Consider the following 15,875-nt stretch of genomic DNA (forward strand, 5'->3'; position numbering starts at 1 on the left):
GCAGAGGCTCCATGAGAGCGATAAGAGGTGAACCTGCTGATTGTGTGTGTGTGTGTGTGTGTGTGTGTGTGTGTGTGTGTGTGTGTGTGTGTGTGTGTGTGTGTGTGTGTGTGTGTGAAGTTTATGATTGTGTTTTCATTTCAGATTCATAAAGTTTGAGCCTGATTGTGTTTCCACATCAGTCGTCAAAATGCATTTAAAGAACAATCTGAAATGAGACGGCGAGAGGCCAAAAGCTGCCGAATAAATAAAAGCAATGATGATGATGCTGGCGTCAACCGGCGACCACAATCAATCATTAGCAGGGAAGTGTGTGTGTGTGTGTGTGTGTGTGTGTGTGTGTGTGTGTGTGTGTGTGTGTGTGAGGACAGCAAAGGAGACATAAAGTTGATGCCACTGATGTATATTATCAATCATTTGCATATGGAGGTGTGTAGATGAGCAGATTGCGCGTGTGTGTGTACGCGCTGAAACTATGTGTGCGTCTTCAAAGTGCTCCATCTGTAATTCCTCATAGCAGTTAATTCATCATCTCTGCTGAGGCGTCGGGCGTCCGCAGGCGTTTAGGACTAATATTTCAGCTCCCATTACGGCGGCAGAGCAGAGAGCCGAGGCTCCGGTTTGACCTCTGACCTCAGCCAGGGGAAATCGCAGCCTGACCCCATCCATCAACGCGGAGGAGCGGGAAAATATTAAGAGGCCAACATTATTAGTTAGATTACAGGGGAGAGACATTTAGCTGTCATTTTAAGGCTGGCAGGGTGGGCGGCTGTCATTGGACGTCTTTCAGGTTACCTGCCTGTCTGTCTCTCTGATTGGCTGACCCGGTTAACTGTCTGTCTCCCTGTGTGACGCTGAGCTGTTCTCATTGAAAGACGACGGTAAGACGCTATAGACAAACATGTCCGTGGAAAAAGAACTCAAAAAACCAGTGGCAGTAGTTGTGTGATCTTGTAGTTCTCCTGAGATCTTGTAGTTCTCCTGTGATCTTGTAGTTCTCCCGTTATCTTGTAGTTCTCTTGTGATCTTGTAGTTCTCCTGTGATCTTGTGGTTCTCCCGTGAGCTTGTAGTTCTCTTGTGATCTTGTAGTTCTTCCGTTATCTTGTAGTTCTCCCGTGATCTTGTAGTTCTCCTGTGATCTTGAAGTTCTCCCGTGATCTTGTAGTTCTCTTGTGATCTTGTAGTTCTCCTGTGATCTTAAAGTTCTCCTGTGATCTTGTTGTTCTCCTGTGATCTTGAAGTTCTCCCGTGATCTTGTAGTTCTCTTGTGATCTTGTAGTTCTCCTGTGATCTTTAAGTTCTCCTGTGATCTTGTTGTTCTCCCGTGATCTTGTAGTTCTCCCGTGATCTTGTAGTTCTCCTGAGATCTTATAGTTCTCCCGTGATCTTGTAGTTCTACTGAGCTCTTGTAGTTCTCCTGTGATCTTGTAGTTCTCCCGTGATCTTAAAGTTCTCCTGTGATCTTGTAGTTCTACTGAGATCTTGTAGTTATCTTGTAATCTGTAGTTCTGCTGTGATCTTGTAGTTCTCCTGCGATCATGTAGTTTTCCTGATCTTGTAGTTCTCCTATGATCTTGTAGTTCTCCTGTGATCTTGTGGTTCTCCTGTGATCTTGTAATTCTACTGAGATCTTGTAGTTCTCCCGTGATCTTATAGTTCTCCTGTGGTCTTGTAGTTCTACTGAGATCTTGTAGTTATCTTGTAATCTGTAGTTCTGCTGTGATCTTGTAGTTCTCCTGCGATCATGTAGTTTTCCTGATCTTGTAGTTCTCCTATGATCTTGTAGTACACCTGAGATCTTGTAGTTCTCCTGTGATCTTGTGGTTCTCCCGTGATCTTGTAATTCTACTGAGATCTTGTAGTTCTCCCGTGATCTTATAGTTCTCCTGTGATCTTGTAGTTCTCCTGAGATCTTGTGGTTCTCCTGTGATCTTGTAATTCTACTGAGATCTTGTAGTTCTCCCGTGATCTTGTAGTTCTCCTGTGATCTTGTAGTTTTACTGAGATCTTGTAGTTCTCCCGTGATCTTGTAGAGATCTTGTAGTTATCTTGTAATCTGTAGTTCTGCTGTGATCTTGTAGTTCTCCTGCGATCATGTAGTTTTCCTGATCTTGTAGTTCTCCTATGATCTTGTAGTTTTCCTGATCTTGTATTTCTCCTATGATCTTGTAGTTCGCCTGAGATCTTGTAGTTCTCCTGAGATCTTGAGGTTCTCCCGTGATCTTATAGTTCTCCTGTGATCTTGTAGTTCTCCTATGATCTTGTAGTTCTCCTATGATCTTGTAGAGATCTTGTAGTTATCTTGTAATCTGTAGTTCTGCTGTGATCTTGTAATTCTACTGAGATCTTGTAGTTCTCCTGTGATCTTGTAGTTCTCCTGTGATCTTGTAGTTCTCCTATGATCTTGTGGTTCTCCCGTGATCTTATAGTTCTCCTGTGATCTTGTAGTTCTCCTATGATCTTGTAGTTCTCCTATGATCTTGTAGCTCTCCTGTGATCTTGTAGTTCTCCTATGATCTTGTAGTTCTCCTATGATCTTGTAGAGATCTTGTAGTTATCTTGTAATCTGTAGTTCTGCTGTGATCTTGTAGTTCTCCTGCGATCATGTAGTTTTCCTGATCTTGTAGTTCTCCTATGATCTTGTAGTTTTCCTGATCTTGTAGTTCTCCTATGATCTTGTAGTTCGCCTGAGATCTTGTAGTTCTCCTGAGATCTTGTGGTTCTCCCGTGATCTTATAGTTCTCCTGTGATCTTGTAGTTCTCCTATGATCTTGTAGTTCTCCTATGATCTTGTAGAGATCTTGTAGTTATCTTGTAATCTGTAGTTCTGCTGTGATCTTGTAATTCTACTGTGATCTTGTAGTTCTCCTGTGATCTTGTAGTTCTCCTGTGATCTTGTAGTTCTCCTATGATCTTGTGGTTCTCCCGTGATCTTATAGTTCTCCTGTGATCTTGTAGTTCTCCTATGATCTTGTAGTTCTCCTATGATCTTGTAGCTCTCCTGTGATCTTGTAGTTCTCCTATGATCTTGTAGTTCTCCTGTGATCTTGTGGTTCTCCCGTGATCTTGTAATTCTACTGAGATCTTGTAGTTCTCCTGTGATCTTATAGTTCTCCTGTGATCTTGTAGTTCTACTGAGATCTTGTAGTTATCTTGTAATCTGTAGTTCTGCTGTGATCTTGTAGTTCTCCTGCGATCATGTAGTTTTCCTGATCTTGTAGTTCTCCTGTGATCTTGTAGTTCTCCTTGCGATCATGTAGTTTTCCTGATCTTGTAGTTCTCCTATGATCTTATAGTTTGCCTGAGATCTTGTAGTTCTCCTGTGATCTTGTGGTTCTCCCGTGATCTTGTAATTCTACTGAGATCTTGTAGTTCTCCCGTGATCTTATAGTTCTCCTGTGATCTTGTAGTTCTACTGAGATCTTGTAGTTATCTTGTAATCTGTAGTTCTGCTGTGATCTTGTAGTTCTCCTGCGATCATGTAGTTTTCCTGATCTTGTAGTTCTCCTATGATCTTGTAGTTCGCCTGAGATCTTATAGTTCTCCTGAGATCTTGTGGTTCTCCTGTGATCTTGTAATTCTACTGAGATCTTGTAGTTCTCCCGTGATCTTATAGTTCTCCTGTGATCTTGTAGTTCTACTGAGATCTTGTAGTTATCTTGTAATCTGTAGTTCTGCAGTGATCTTGTAGTTCTTCTGTGATCATGTAGTTTTCCTGATCTTGTAGTTCGCCTGTGATCTTGTAGTTCTCCTGTGATCTTGTAGTTCTCCTGTGATCTTGTGGTTCTCCCATGATCTTGTAATTCTACTGAGATCTTGTAGTTCTCCCGTGATCTTATAGTTCTCCTGTGATCTTGTAGTTCTCCTATGATCTTGTAGCTCTCCTGTGATCTTGTAGTTTCGGCCTACCTTCACCCCTGAGTGGTTTTTAATGCTAACTTCATGAGTTTGAGTTGTACTTGATGACCTTTATATGGCTGTGACTGATAACCAATTGAAGTTGTTTTGTTTGTTTGACCCAACCAACCATCCAACCAGACCTCTTCCTAAAGTATTCACATGAACCAGAGGAACTTTCATGCGTCAATCTCCTGAAGGGTAAAAACTGAAAGCTGGTGACACTTGTCATCATTTCCAAACGGCCTGTTTGCTCATCAATCATTAAAACATGGTGTGTTCGTTTTGTCTTCTGTCTGATGTCCTGAATATAAAAATGATGATTTCTCTGTCATCAGCTGTCGTTTATTGAGGACGGCCGGGAAAAAAAATCAAATGAGGAAACAGAGACGTGTGATCTTTAACGGACTGATGGTCGGCTTAATAGAAAGGCACGCGTATCTGCAGAGATGACAGGCTGCCTCCAAAATGGATTTGGAGAGACATGACAGGGAATTATTGACTTTTGTTGTGTTTTACAGCGAGTCTGAAAAACTGATGACAGCTGACGGTGTGTGTGTGTGTGTGTCGAGGATAAGTGGATGTGGGAACTGAACTTGAAAGAGTGTGTGATGGTGCTTTCAAGTACAAAGAGAAAGCGGAGAATTCAGGTTACAGTATTACTCGTGTGTTTGGCAGTAACCTTGAGTGTAAGTAGATGATTTCTAAAAGGTTTTGATGAATGGGGAGTTTTCTGACTCGTCTGGTTTCTTTCACATTTCCCCTCAAATCTCAACTTTCAGACATCACATAACTTTTATCACCTGGCTCTGACTCCTCCTTGTAACCAGCTGTGGTCTCTGTACATTTAGTCCAACAACTTTCCAGAGGAAATTGCGTGTGTGTAATCAGCTTAGTCTGTTTCGCTTCTCAGAATTATTTTGCAACATGTCCAGTTCCTTGTTCCAAATTCTGGCACCAAACACGCTTCAGTATGAGGGTTTTTTGGGGAATTGCACATTGACAGTTTAGGCAGAATGTGCGACATGTTCCACATAAATATATCAGAGATCAAGTCTATCCTGTGTAAAAGTCTCTCTGAGACTGTCTACAATAAGGGAGAAGCTCGAGTCCCGCTGGCTGTGTTGTTGTCAGAGCCGTGTTTACATGGACGGGACGGCCGGCTCCTCCCCTTGTGTATAAAAGCTGTTTTAGTCAAAAACTAGAGAGAAGAAGAAGAACATACTCACTGATTATTTGGATGTTAGTAAGAGTTTTGACATCACGGTCCTTCTGTGTAGGTTTATGTGCAATGTGAAGCTACGAGCTAACTAAAGAGCGCTAACTAGGAATGTCCCGATCAGCTTTTAAGGTCCCCGATCCCAATTCGATTTTTTTATATTGAGAATCAGCCAATACCGAGTCCCGATCCGATACTTATATTTGCCTAGATAAGAGATGGTCCACATTTTAAGTATGACAAAAACAATGTTTGTAAACATTAAGTAACTACAAGATGTCTTCAGCTTATTACATTCAACTTAGTCCAGCTAGTGTTGTTGTAAAACTCATATAAAATCAAATTTCTACTCAGAATGGTGTAAAAGCTTTTACTTTTAAGATTCAGTCATGAAAATAAATGACACATTCACTTAGTGCTTAGTTTAATAACAAGTACACTTAAATATAAATTATAGATCCACTTTAAAGTGGTATAAACAGCTTGGCTGTAATAGGCACAAATTTAACAAAAAATGAATTCTGTAAAAAACGAATTCAAAACACCTGATTTCCACATAAAAGTGGTGTAAACAGTTTCACTTGAATAGGCACAAGTTAGAGAAAACATAAATTCTCTAAAAACAAATAAAAAAAATTACAATTCCTATTATAGCATCCTTAAGTCAATAAAAACATAACTTTCTGTAGAAGTATTATAATAAAACCTGAACATCAAAATATAAGGCACTCTTAACAAAACTATTTCTTAAAGTGCATTTGGAGCTTCTACAGTGTTCTTTAATCTATTCACTGTCACTTCAAAATGAAATGAAGGTTCTTGTTTAAGAACACCAGCATCTTGAAAGTGGAGGAAGTTATCCAGTGGGCAGTGAGGCTCAGCAATGACATGGGAAAAACGTCAGAGCTCCAAATGTCTGTCGTGAAGCTAACAACAGTCACATCATGTTTTAAATCCCCTAGTATGTTGTCACGAACTTTGTTGTACAGCTCCGGTAAAGCGGTGTCAGAAATGTAGTGACGAGACGGCAGGGCATAGCGTGGATCCAAAAGCTCCAAAAGATGATTAAAACCTGCATTCTCTACCACGGAGATGGGCTGATTGTCCAAAGCGATGAATTCAACCACCTTCTCTGTAATCCTTTTGGCCTTTTCGCTCCCTCGTGGATATTTAAAGTCCAGAGTTTGTTGCTTCAGTGCAGCAACCTTTTGCTCTGTTGCATTAGCGAACGCGCTATATTCCGTAGCATGTTTTGTTTTTAAATGTCTTATCAAATTGGTGGTATTAAACGCAGCTCTAGTGCTACCACCTTGCGAAACGATGGTATTGCAGACATTGCAAGTGGCTATCTGAGTTGTTTCGCTCTCTATTTTAAAATACTTCCACACTGCTGACATTTTAGCCACGGTGTTGATACATGTGTGGTGTTGATACTACTACGTCACTCGCGTGTTTGCGGTCTGCCGCAAATTGTGCTCAGTTTACATCAGCTGACGTAAAGATCGGGGTGAGCTGATTGGCCTCAAATTCCCAATCACCGATCAGTTAATAAATGCCCAAATCGGCTCCGATCCGATACTTGAGATCGGGATCGGGACCTCCCTAGCGCTAACATTAGCATGCTAACACAACAATGCAGGACACAGGTTTTTGCAACTTGAGCTAAGGACAATTTTGTCTGCCACTTGCGCTTTATGGTGCTTAATTATGGTGTGTTCTAATTGTTAACAAAATAGCAAATGTACCAAATCCCAGTAGGTCCACTTTAAATTGATGTTCTTGTCCCTGACATGTTCAAGTTGTTATTCTAACTGTCGGACAGAATAACAGAAAAAGACAACAAGGCGGAAAAGGAGCTTTGAAGCCAACATCAAAACGCCTCTTCAAGAACCAATGAGTGCCGTCACTGAGACTACGTCCATGTTTTATACAGTCTATGTTCCCACTCAGTCACTGTTTGATAGCTTTCCTTCACACTCTTATAAGGAAAACAATTCCTTCACAGTTATCTTTATTCAAGCTGTCTGTTTGTTGTTTGGCTCCTCCCTCTGAGGATAACAGCGAGCTCCTCCTCAGAGGCACGGCGGTAGACCTAAAAGTCTAATTTGCATCCTGACATGTTCAGCAGGGGAATCGAACCCCCAACTTTGGGGCTTTTACTGCCCTCCTCCTTTCCTCCTTATTGAGCCACCCAGGACACATTTCCAATATTTCATCCTCTGGACCCCCCCTCCTGGACCCCTGCTGGGACTGTGCGGCTCACTGTGAGAGCCCCTAATAACCTCCAGTTCTCGTCTGTCCTCCGAAACAAAGCATCGCACTAATAAAACGTCCCAATTGAGCTGATTAAATACCAATAAAAACACAGCGCTCGCCTCTCTGCCAGCCTGCAGTCTAAATTGGATCGCAGCTCTAACCAGCAGCTCCTAATGAAAACCACCGCTGCAGCCCGGCCTCACTCGCCCGCTGTACAGTTTACCTCTCTCTCTCTCTCTCTCTGTAATGAAATCAAATGAATTGGACTGGAGGTTTCAGGGGAGACATGCTGGACCCCCTTATAGAATTAGGGCCGAACAGCGTGTGTGCGTGTTTGTGTGTATATGTTCTAAGTATGACCGCATGACCACTGACTCACGATGTGTGTGTGTGTGTGTGTGTGTGTGTGTGTGTGTGTGTGTGTGTGTGTGCAATATTCATTTGTTATTATATCCATTTGCCTTTTCACCGAGCGATAGTGTGTGTGCACGCTTGTGTGTGTGTATGTGCATGCTTGTTTGAGTGTGCACGCTTATGTGTGCAGAGAGAGAGAGTGTGTGTGTGTGTGTGTGTGTGTGTGTGCTGGCTGTATTAGTGAGCTGTGACCAGGTAAAGTACAGCAGACAGAATTAGGACAGTCAACCTGCTGTTATCCCTCAGGACAACACCACACACACACATACACACATACACACACACACACACACACACACACACACACACACACACACTCTCTCTCTCTCTCTCTCTCTCTGCTCCAGCAGCAGAACAACAAACGCTCAGCCTTCACAAACACTTTCTAACACTCGGCCTTTTCCTTCTGTTGTGGTGCGTTCAGGTACCGTTTGACACCTGCTTTTCAGTTTGAGATTTTTCCACAGATTTCAATGTCCCACACAGTTTTTATTCCCTAATGTCAAATAAAATCATGAGAGCTTCGCAAACATTGTGGTGCTCTCGTCATCTTGATCATTTTGTGTAAGGTAGTTTAACGCTCAGTCTGAGTGTCTGTTTGTCTTCTCTTAATGTAACGAGAGAATCGAACATGGTGAAAGGTTTCAGGACTTGGTTCATGTAAATCGTGAAATTCAAAAAATAGGAACTCTATCAACAACCAAGAGGAGTTCTGTTAAGCACCCAAACTAGGGCTGGGCGATAAATCATATTTGTGAAAAATCTGGATTTTAAAAAAATTAAATTTGAGATTTTCTCTTTAATGTATTCCCCCCTCGTTTAATTCCTGCAGAGAGGCTGCAGGTGTGAATCGACCAGCCTCATGTTTTTAGACTCTTAAGTGTCTCTGCCTCATCTGTACTTTTGCTGAACCATGAATCTGCATTGAGCACACAAAGACAAATGTACAGCTCGCACTTTATCCCCAAAAGACAAAATTACAGTTACATTGATATCGGAAAACCAGTTTGGAGAGAAAAAATCTGACATTGAACCTTTAGGTCATATCGCCCAACACCAACCAGAACGCGGCAAACCAGATTTTCCGTTTTTACTGAATTGGTTTGTTTTCATTTGGTGCTTTGATGTAACTTTCAGCTCATTGTGCATATTTTACACAACATGTTGGACTCACATGGTCTGGGTCTTGAATCTTTCTGTGTCTCCTTTTGGCATATCCTGGTCTTCATGGTGACCGGGTCTCGCTGTAAGCGCTCTTGACTTCTTTCACTTCTTTTGTCTTTAAAACTGTGGTTAATTTGAAAATAATATTTGAGTTTATTTAAGCTCTGCAAAAAATAAAGATGAAACAAATTAAATGTGAACAAAGGTAGGTTTGACATGAGTTAGATTTAAAGGTGAGAGGGCGAGGGAATGGGGGAGAGAAAGGGCAAAGAGAGAGTTTGTGTGTGTGTGTGTGTGTGTGTGTGAGAGAGAGAGAGATAGAGGGTTAAGGTGAGGGAGAGAGAGAGAAAGGGGAGGAGACAGCATGAGAGAGAGAGAGAGAGAATCTGAGTTTATTGGGGAGTCTGATCACACATGGAGCTCCAGTGAGCGCAGAGAGGAGCGCGGAGCTGCAGCTGAGCTCAGATCAGATATTACAAGAAACACATGATCTTCCCCAGACACGACGAAGAGAATATCTGAACCAGAGCTGAAATAAATTACAGAAAAAAACATTTTTAAATCAAGATGAATGTTTTTTTTGTTTTTACTCACAGAGACTTTTCCTTTCCTGAAAATGTTCCTAAGAATCTCAGGGCTCTGAAAGTGTGCTGACTTTGGTTTCAGATGTAAAATGTTGTCACGCGCACTCCTCTGGAAAGTTTTTAGATGTTTTCTTCAGAATTTCTAAAAATCCATTTGAAGACTTTAATGATGTGCTGCACATTTCCACGCCACCCAGAGACTAACAAATGTATACAAAGGTGCCCTTAGTCATAAAAAGGAGGCTCTTTATTATCAAAGGTAACATTCAAATAAAAGTCAGTTTACAGCTGCTGCGTTATTCTGCACATTAAAGTCAGAGGAAATGTCCTCCTGCTGAACAAACAGCGCTATCAGTCAATCTCTATCTCTCTCTCTCCCTCCCTCTCTCTCTCTCTCTCTCTCTCTCCCTCTCGAGCGCAGAGGACAGCACACACACACACGCACACACACACACGCAGGCGCTCGCCGACATACCGACACACACTTTGGCGCTGCTGCTGTATCACACCAATGTCATTGCCGAGCTCGTGCTGCTGAGAGCCGCGCGCTCGCTGAAAAGTGACTGTTTTACCCAACGACCGACCGCTCTCCTTTCGGTCAGCTGTTCCCTCACCGACACCCCCCACCCAGCACCGACCCACCGGAGGACAGCAGGCGGAGGAGAGCCGCGAGGACCGGGATGTGTTCCTCGGATGGAGAGCCGGCGGCGGTGCCCGAGTGAGAGCACCACGGACACGGCTGATCTGTCTGTGTTTAATCGGTGAAATTAGCACCTCTCTGATCCACCGATCCATCGACCCAACTGACTGTTGAGTGGCAGGAAAGAGAAGGGGAGACCGTGCGCAACGGAGACACCGGGACCATGATCCGGAGCTGCACGCGGGTGCACGGAGGTTATCTCTGAAAGAGAAGAAGAACAGAAATATAAATAGTGAAGGAAACGGTGTTTGATCTATTCTGCTCGTGCAGTATCCCCTCACTGATCCCGTTAATCTACTGAGCCATTGAACGGGGACGGTTTGTTTTGCGCACCGGACTCACCGGGACCATGATCCGGAGCTGCTTGAGAGTTTTATCCGAAGGTTAGAGAAGAGAAGAAGAATCAAAACAACAAAAAGACGGGTTTTGGTTGTCTTTTTTTTTTTTTTTTTTTACTGCTCAGTCGATCCCTGCATTGATCCCGGTGATCGGTAACTGCTCTGTGCGGGGAGAGAGACGCAAAAGAACCGGAGGAGGAGGTTGTTAAAGTCCGCACCATGATCAGGATCTTCCCGGATTTCAGCGTCCAGGTGACTGCCTCGGCGGGCGGAGGACCCGGAGCTGGAGGCGGAGGAGGAGGCGGTGGAGGCGGCGGGATGGTGGCCGGACCCCAGGTGGGTCGGGTGCCGATCCCCGGAGCTACGAACGGGACCCCGCAGAGCGTGCAGGGGCTAGGCGCGTACCAGCAGAGGTATGTGGGCTGCAGAGGAACGACCTGTGGCGTTCAGAGTTTTAAAAAATGAGAAAGTGTGCAGAAGAAGAAGAGCTCAGGAAAAACACTCCAGATATTCCTGAAGTGTTTCTGAGCTGCTTTAAAGTGAGATTGAATTTCTCCTGTGATATTTCGACAACAGATCAAACTGTGATATTTCTATTTTTAACCCTTAATCTTTGAAAATCTTTGATAGGATGACCTCACTTCTTCTTCTGTATGTCACTCTTCTATGTTTGGGCATCTCTAACTCAGTGGACACTTTGATTTTCCTCTTTTTTTACATAGCCTATCAAGAAATGACACCCAGCTGTCAGTTGGTATATAAAATCAAAGTTTAAGAAATGATCCCTCAGATACATCTCTGCATTGTGTGTGAAAAAGGTTTAGCGTTCAAAGGTGTGTGTTGGGATAAACTCTCAAAAAGGTGGCCTCTCCTCGTGTATTTAAATTTCTCCAGTAAACCTGACATTAAAAAAAATATATACAATTTTTAGTCCCTGCCTCTTCACAGGAGGATTTAAAGTCAACATCCACAGTTTTGTTCTGGGATTATTTTTCTGTATTTGAAAGCAAAGTTTTACGCCCGGCCGTCAGGAGTGAAGCGTCGGAGCAGAAACATTTGGGTGGAAGCGTTTTGCAGTGATTTAGTGGAAATAAGAGGTCCAGGTAATTCTGTGGAAAAACTGGGACGGGGTTGTGCTAACTGAGTGGAAACACTGGAGGTGATTTATGGAATAAAAAGAAGAGTTATTTCTGCAGAAAAAAGATGGACATGAGGAGGCTTTTTTTTCCAGCCGGTCCAGCCCGCTCTCTGGTGACGGTTCTCTCCATCCGTCCTCCGTTATTTCCTTATTTCCTCCACTCTGGATCTGAATGATTGCATCCCCGTCCGGCCGCTCAGTAGGGTTTGTTTTTTCTAATCATCAGGAGCCGTGGGGGGGCCGAAACACACCCCACACACTCTTGCCTTATTACCCCTAAAACTCTCAGTATTATGGAGGGTATAGCTGTGTGTGTGTGTGTGTGTGTGTGTGTGTGCGTGTGTGTGTGTGTGTGTGTGTGTGAAGTCTAAAAGCTATGGGGAGCAAACAGAACATAAATCACAGCCAGGGCCTCTCTCTGAGTGCACTGAGAGCGTCTCGGCCCTCCAGAGCAACAAATACGAGGAGAATGAGGGGACGTATTGTTATTTAAAGCAGGGATTCTGGGCACACACAGATCCCCCCCCCCCCTTCATCCATATGATACACAGCCATATGTTTGTGTCCATATGTAGGAGGATTAGAGACCCCTTCTCTGCTCTTTTCTTCCTGTCAGGACCCTTTCAGGTGAAAGTTTTCAGCCCTCCAAACGGCCTCCTGTAAAGTCTCACTTCTCCTCCAAATGTTTTTTGGTTATTTGTGTCCGCCCGTCCACGCTGGTTTTATCTAAACAGGCAGATTTTTCAAAAACTCCCCACGTCCTCTGATCTTCATCCGCCCGTCGCCCTGCTGCCCTTCTTTCTCCATACATGATGTCCCCCCCCCCCCACAAACAGCTGGGAGCTAATATGTTTATACATTACGCTCCATTATCCACGTCGCCTCCGTTTGGCTGCTCTCAGTAAGCAGAGCTGAGACAGAGAGAAAGAGAGAGAGAGAAGGGGGGAAACGCCGGACCCCAGTGGGAGAGAGCGCTTTGTTTCGCTGATACTGGACGAGGCTTAAAAACACTCAATCACACGTGAGACACAGATATGTCTTTACTGCACCGGCAGAGAGCAAAAACAGACAGATTTAATTTTATTCAGAAGAATTCCTCAAAGGTGGAGAAATGAAGCAGTGAGGCTGCTGCTGAGGTCAAACCTGTGACCTTTGGGCCGTTTGACTCGCCATGACCTCGAGTCTGAGCCTGTCGTTGCTTAGGGGTGTCATCGAGCATCTTTAAGACACAGCTGATGAACTGGCAACCAGAGCTTCAGCAGAAACGTAAAGAAATCTCTCTCCAGATTTGTGTGGAGAAATTGAAGCCGATTCTCCTGTTGCCGGTTTCCTCAACAATAAACCGCACGCACGCCGCTCGGCAGGCGTTCAGCTCATGACGATGGTCGCGGTTCCCCCCTCTCCGCTCTTTATTTTCCGCCACAGCAGTGCCTGTAACCCCGTGTTTGTGTGGAGAATACCCAGCATGCCTTTGACCTTGACAGGTCATTGGTATAGAGAGGGAGGCTTTTCAAGCTTCCAGGGCTGCAGCCCGGGGGTTAATCACACAGCACACCGATTAGGTTACAATGAATTATACATCATAAAAAAAGAGGAATTTAAATGAATGTTGAGGAGGGGAAAAAAAAAAAGACGGAGAGAAAGAAGAAGGCGGTTCGTTTTTAGAATAATAAGCCGCCTGTGATGTGCGAGCTTCAAAGTCTGCAGGGGAATATATCACATAGTGGACTTAAATTACAAATATCAGCAGAATGTTGAGATTTTAACAGGAGTGGATTTGAATTTGTGATGCTCAAAACAAACTGAAGAATATTTTATTCCTGAAGATAAAAAAAACACTTCAACAGGAGGAACAGAAAAGCAGCAGCACAGAAAGTTCCTGATTTGGGAATTTGAAGTGAGACATTTGCTGTGATGTCTTTATTATGACACTGAAGGGAGGAAGAAGGAGGGGTGTGTGTGTGTGTGTGAGTGTGTGTGTGGAGGTGCATGGATCTGATTTACAGGGCAACCATCCAAATAAATCACCCGTCAGCCCATGTACACGCGGGGTGTTTTTTTGTATTATAATTATTATTTTTCTGTGAGCGTGTGATGGTTAAAAATTGGATAATAGTCCCGCGGTGCAACCTGTAATACAGGGAGAGAGGGGGAATTAAATAAAAAAATAAAAAAAACACACACACACACACACACACACATACACACACACACATACACATACACATACACACAAACTGACTCCAACTGCATCTGAGTGGCGTTGTTGCGCCGGGGCTGGAGAAAATACCGGAGATGTGTGGTGTCCCTTTTTTTCCTGACAGCAGCCAGAGGCGGAAAAAATGCTCCGTAAAAGCGCAGAGACTGTGACCGAGCAGCGACGCTCCGCCGCGGGGATTTTACCGGGGATATAGGCGCTGCAGCAGCGTGAGAATGTAAAGATTTGACGCGCCTGTTTGGCGTTTTTTTTTTTCCTCTGGAGCGCATGCAGGAAATTCTTGTGTAGTGCCAAGCCGTGTGTGGAGAGAGGCAGAGGAGGAGACGGCGGCATCTGAGAGGCATCCACCCCGGGTTCCCCCTCACTCTAAGCGGCATGCCTCAGCTGCTGCAGCCCGGTCCTCGCCTTCGCCTCCACCGCCTGTTGTTTCCACGCTGCTGAGCGGCGGCGGCGGCGGACAGAGACAAGCACGAGAGACGCACGCACAGGAAAACCCAGCACGCACGCACGATTAAACACACACACACACACACACGTATACACACACACACTGACACGTTCACACACACGGACATGGCTTTGTCTTAACACACCGACCATGACGCATTGCTGTCAGGGCGCAGCGCACCGCCGCGGCTCCGCGTCCAGATAAACGCGAGGAGAGAAAAAAGGGAACAGAAAGTCAGAAAGCACAGAATTGTTGCAGGAAGATGGCGCCCACCAAGCCGAGCATCCAGCAGGACCCGACGCGCAGAGAACGGTAACGGGGCTTGGATTTTTGTTCCAGTATACACACACACACACACACTCTTCCTCCTCCTCTTCCTCTACATGTTTACAGCTGCACACAGGCGGCTCTGAGCGGAGCGGCAGCCCGGCGGCATACCGGCTGTTCAGTGTCGCTTTGCGTTTTATTCAGACTCTGGAGGCGTCAGAGGAGGGACGCTGTTACCCTTCAGAGGAGTGTGTGTGTGTGTGTGTGTGTGTGTGTGTGTGTGTGTGTGTGTGTGTGTGTGTGTGTGTGTGTGTGTGTGTGTGTGTGTGTGTGTGTGTGTGTGTGTGTATGTGTGTGTGTGTGTGTGTGTGTGTGTGTGTGTGTGTGTTATACTGTGAGTCTTGTGGTAACAGGTCGGTGTTGTGACTGTGTTCGTCCTTCCTGCTGCCATGTGTGTGAGTGTATACCTTTACGTGCACGCTCCGAGCCGGCAAGGTGTGTGAGCGTCGAGGAAAACATGAATGCATCGCTGACACACGTCTGTGTGCTTCGGCATGAGCAGAGCTTCTACTGCTCTACAGTGAAATGTTTTGCATGGAGTCCCCTGTGCAGGTCACACAGAGCAGACCTGGCCGTGACCTTAAAAGCTGCAGCTCTGCCTGATTTTAAAGGTGAATAATGAATCCATGGGAACATGTTTCTGATCATCCACTGGATTCATGCACACATCAGGCCCAATTATCAGAACAGGAACGCCTTCTCTTTGTCACCTGTTGAGGAATTATAGCTGCCACAAGCATTTTAAACTCTTTTTATTTTGAAAATCTTCTGCTCCTCATCATGCATGGTTAGTGGAGACCATATCACAGAGAGGTCACCTGTTGATCTGGAGAAGACGAGCGGCACACTCTGCTTATTTATTTAAACGACGAGTCACACATTTAGCGTCGCTCTGATGCAGGAGGGGGGTTCACCTGTTTGATTTTGTTTTACACACCTGGGTGGGGGTGGGTGAGAGGCCTGGATGACCTTTTTGACCCCCCCCCCCCGCTCATTCTGCATGTTGACGTTATTGCTGCGAGGTCACTGAACTGTATTTTATCATTAGAGTTTTTGCTGTGTGAACGCTGACTCCCTCTCTTTGCTGATCTGGCCTGAGATGTTTGTGTTTGTTTGTTTGTTTGTTTGTTTGTTTGTTTGTTGTGAAGCTGTTTCGTCGAGATCCTATCTG

The 15,875-nt window shown here is 44.6% G+C and overlaps 1 protein-coding gene across 4 annotated transcripts in view; it reads left to right on the forward strand.

Moving 5' to 3' along the window:
* The first annotated feature begins 10,429 nt into the window (after window positions 1-10,429).
* LOC109990029 (neuronal PAS domain-containing protein 3) overlaps window positions 10,430-15,875 on the forward strand; it is a 236,154-nt gene continuing 230,708 nt past the window's right edge. For 2 of the 4 annotated variants that reach the window (XM_065947745.1, XM_065947744.1), the window contains exon 1: window positions 10,430-10,986. In XM_065947745.1, the coding sequence (XP_065803817.1) occupies window positions 10,793-10,986 (194 nt within the window). In that variant the 5' untranslated portion in view covers window positions 10,430-10,792. Of the gene's footprint in view, window positions 10,987-13,211; window positions 14,690-15,875 lie in introns of those variants that run through there. The other 2 variants (XM_065947746.1, XM_065947747.1) reach the window with 2 other exon arrangements.

The sequence above is a fragment of the Labrus bergylta genome, chromosome 18 (assembly GCF_963930695.1).
Source record: "Labrus bergylta chromosome 18, fLabBer1.1, whole genome shotgun sequence".
Taxonomy (NCBI): Eukaryota; Metazoa; Chordata; class Actinopteri; order Labriformes; family Labridae; genus Labrus; species Labrus bergylta.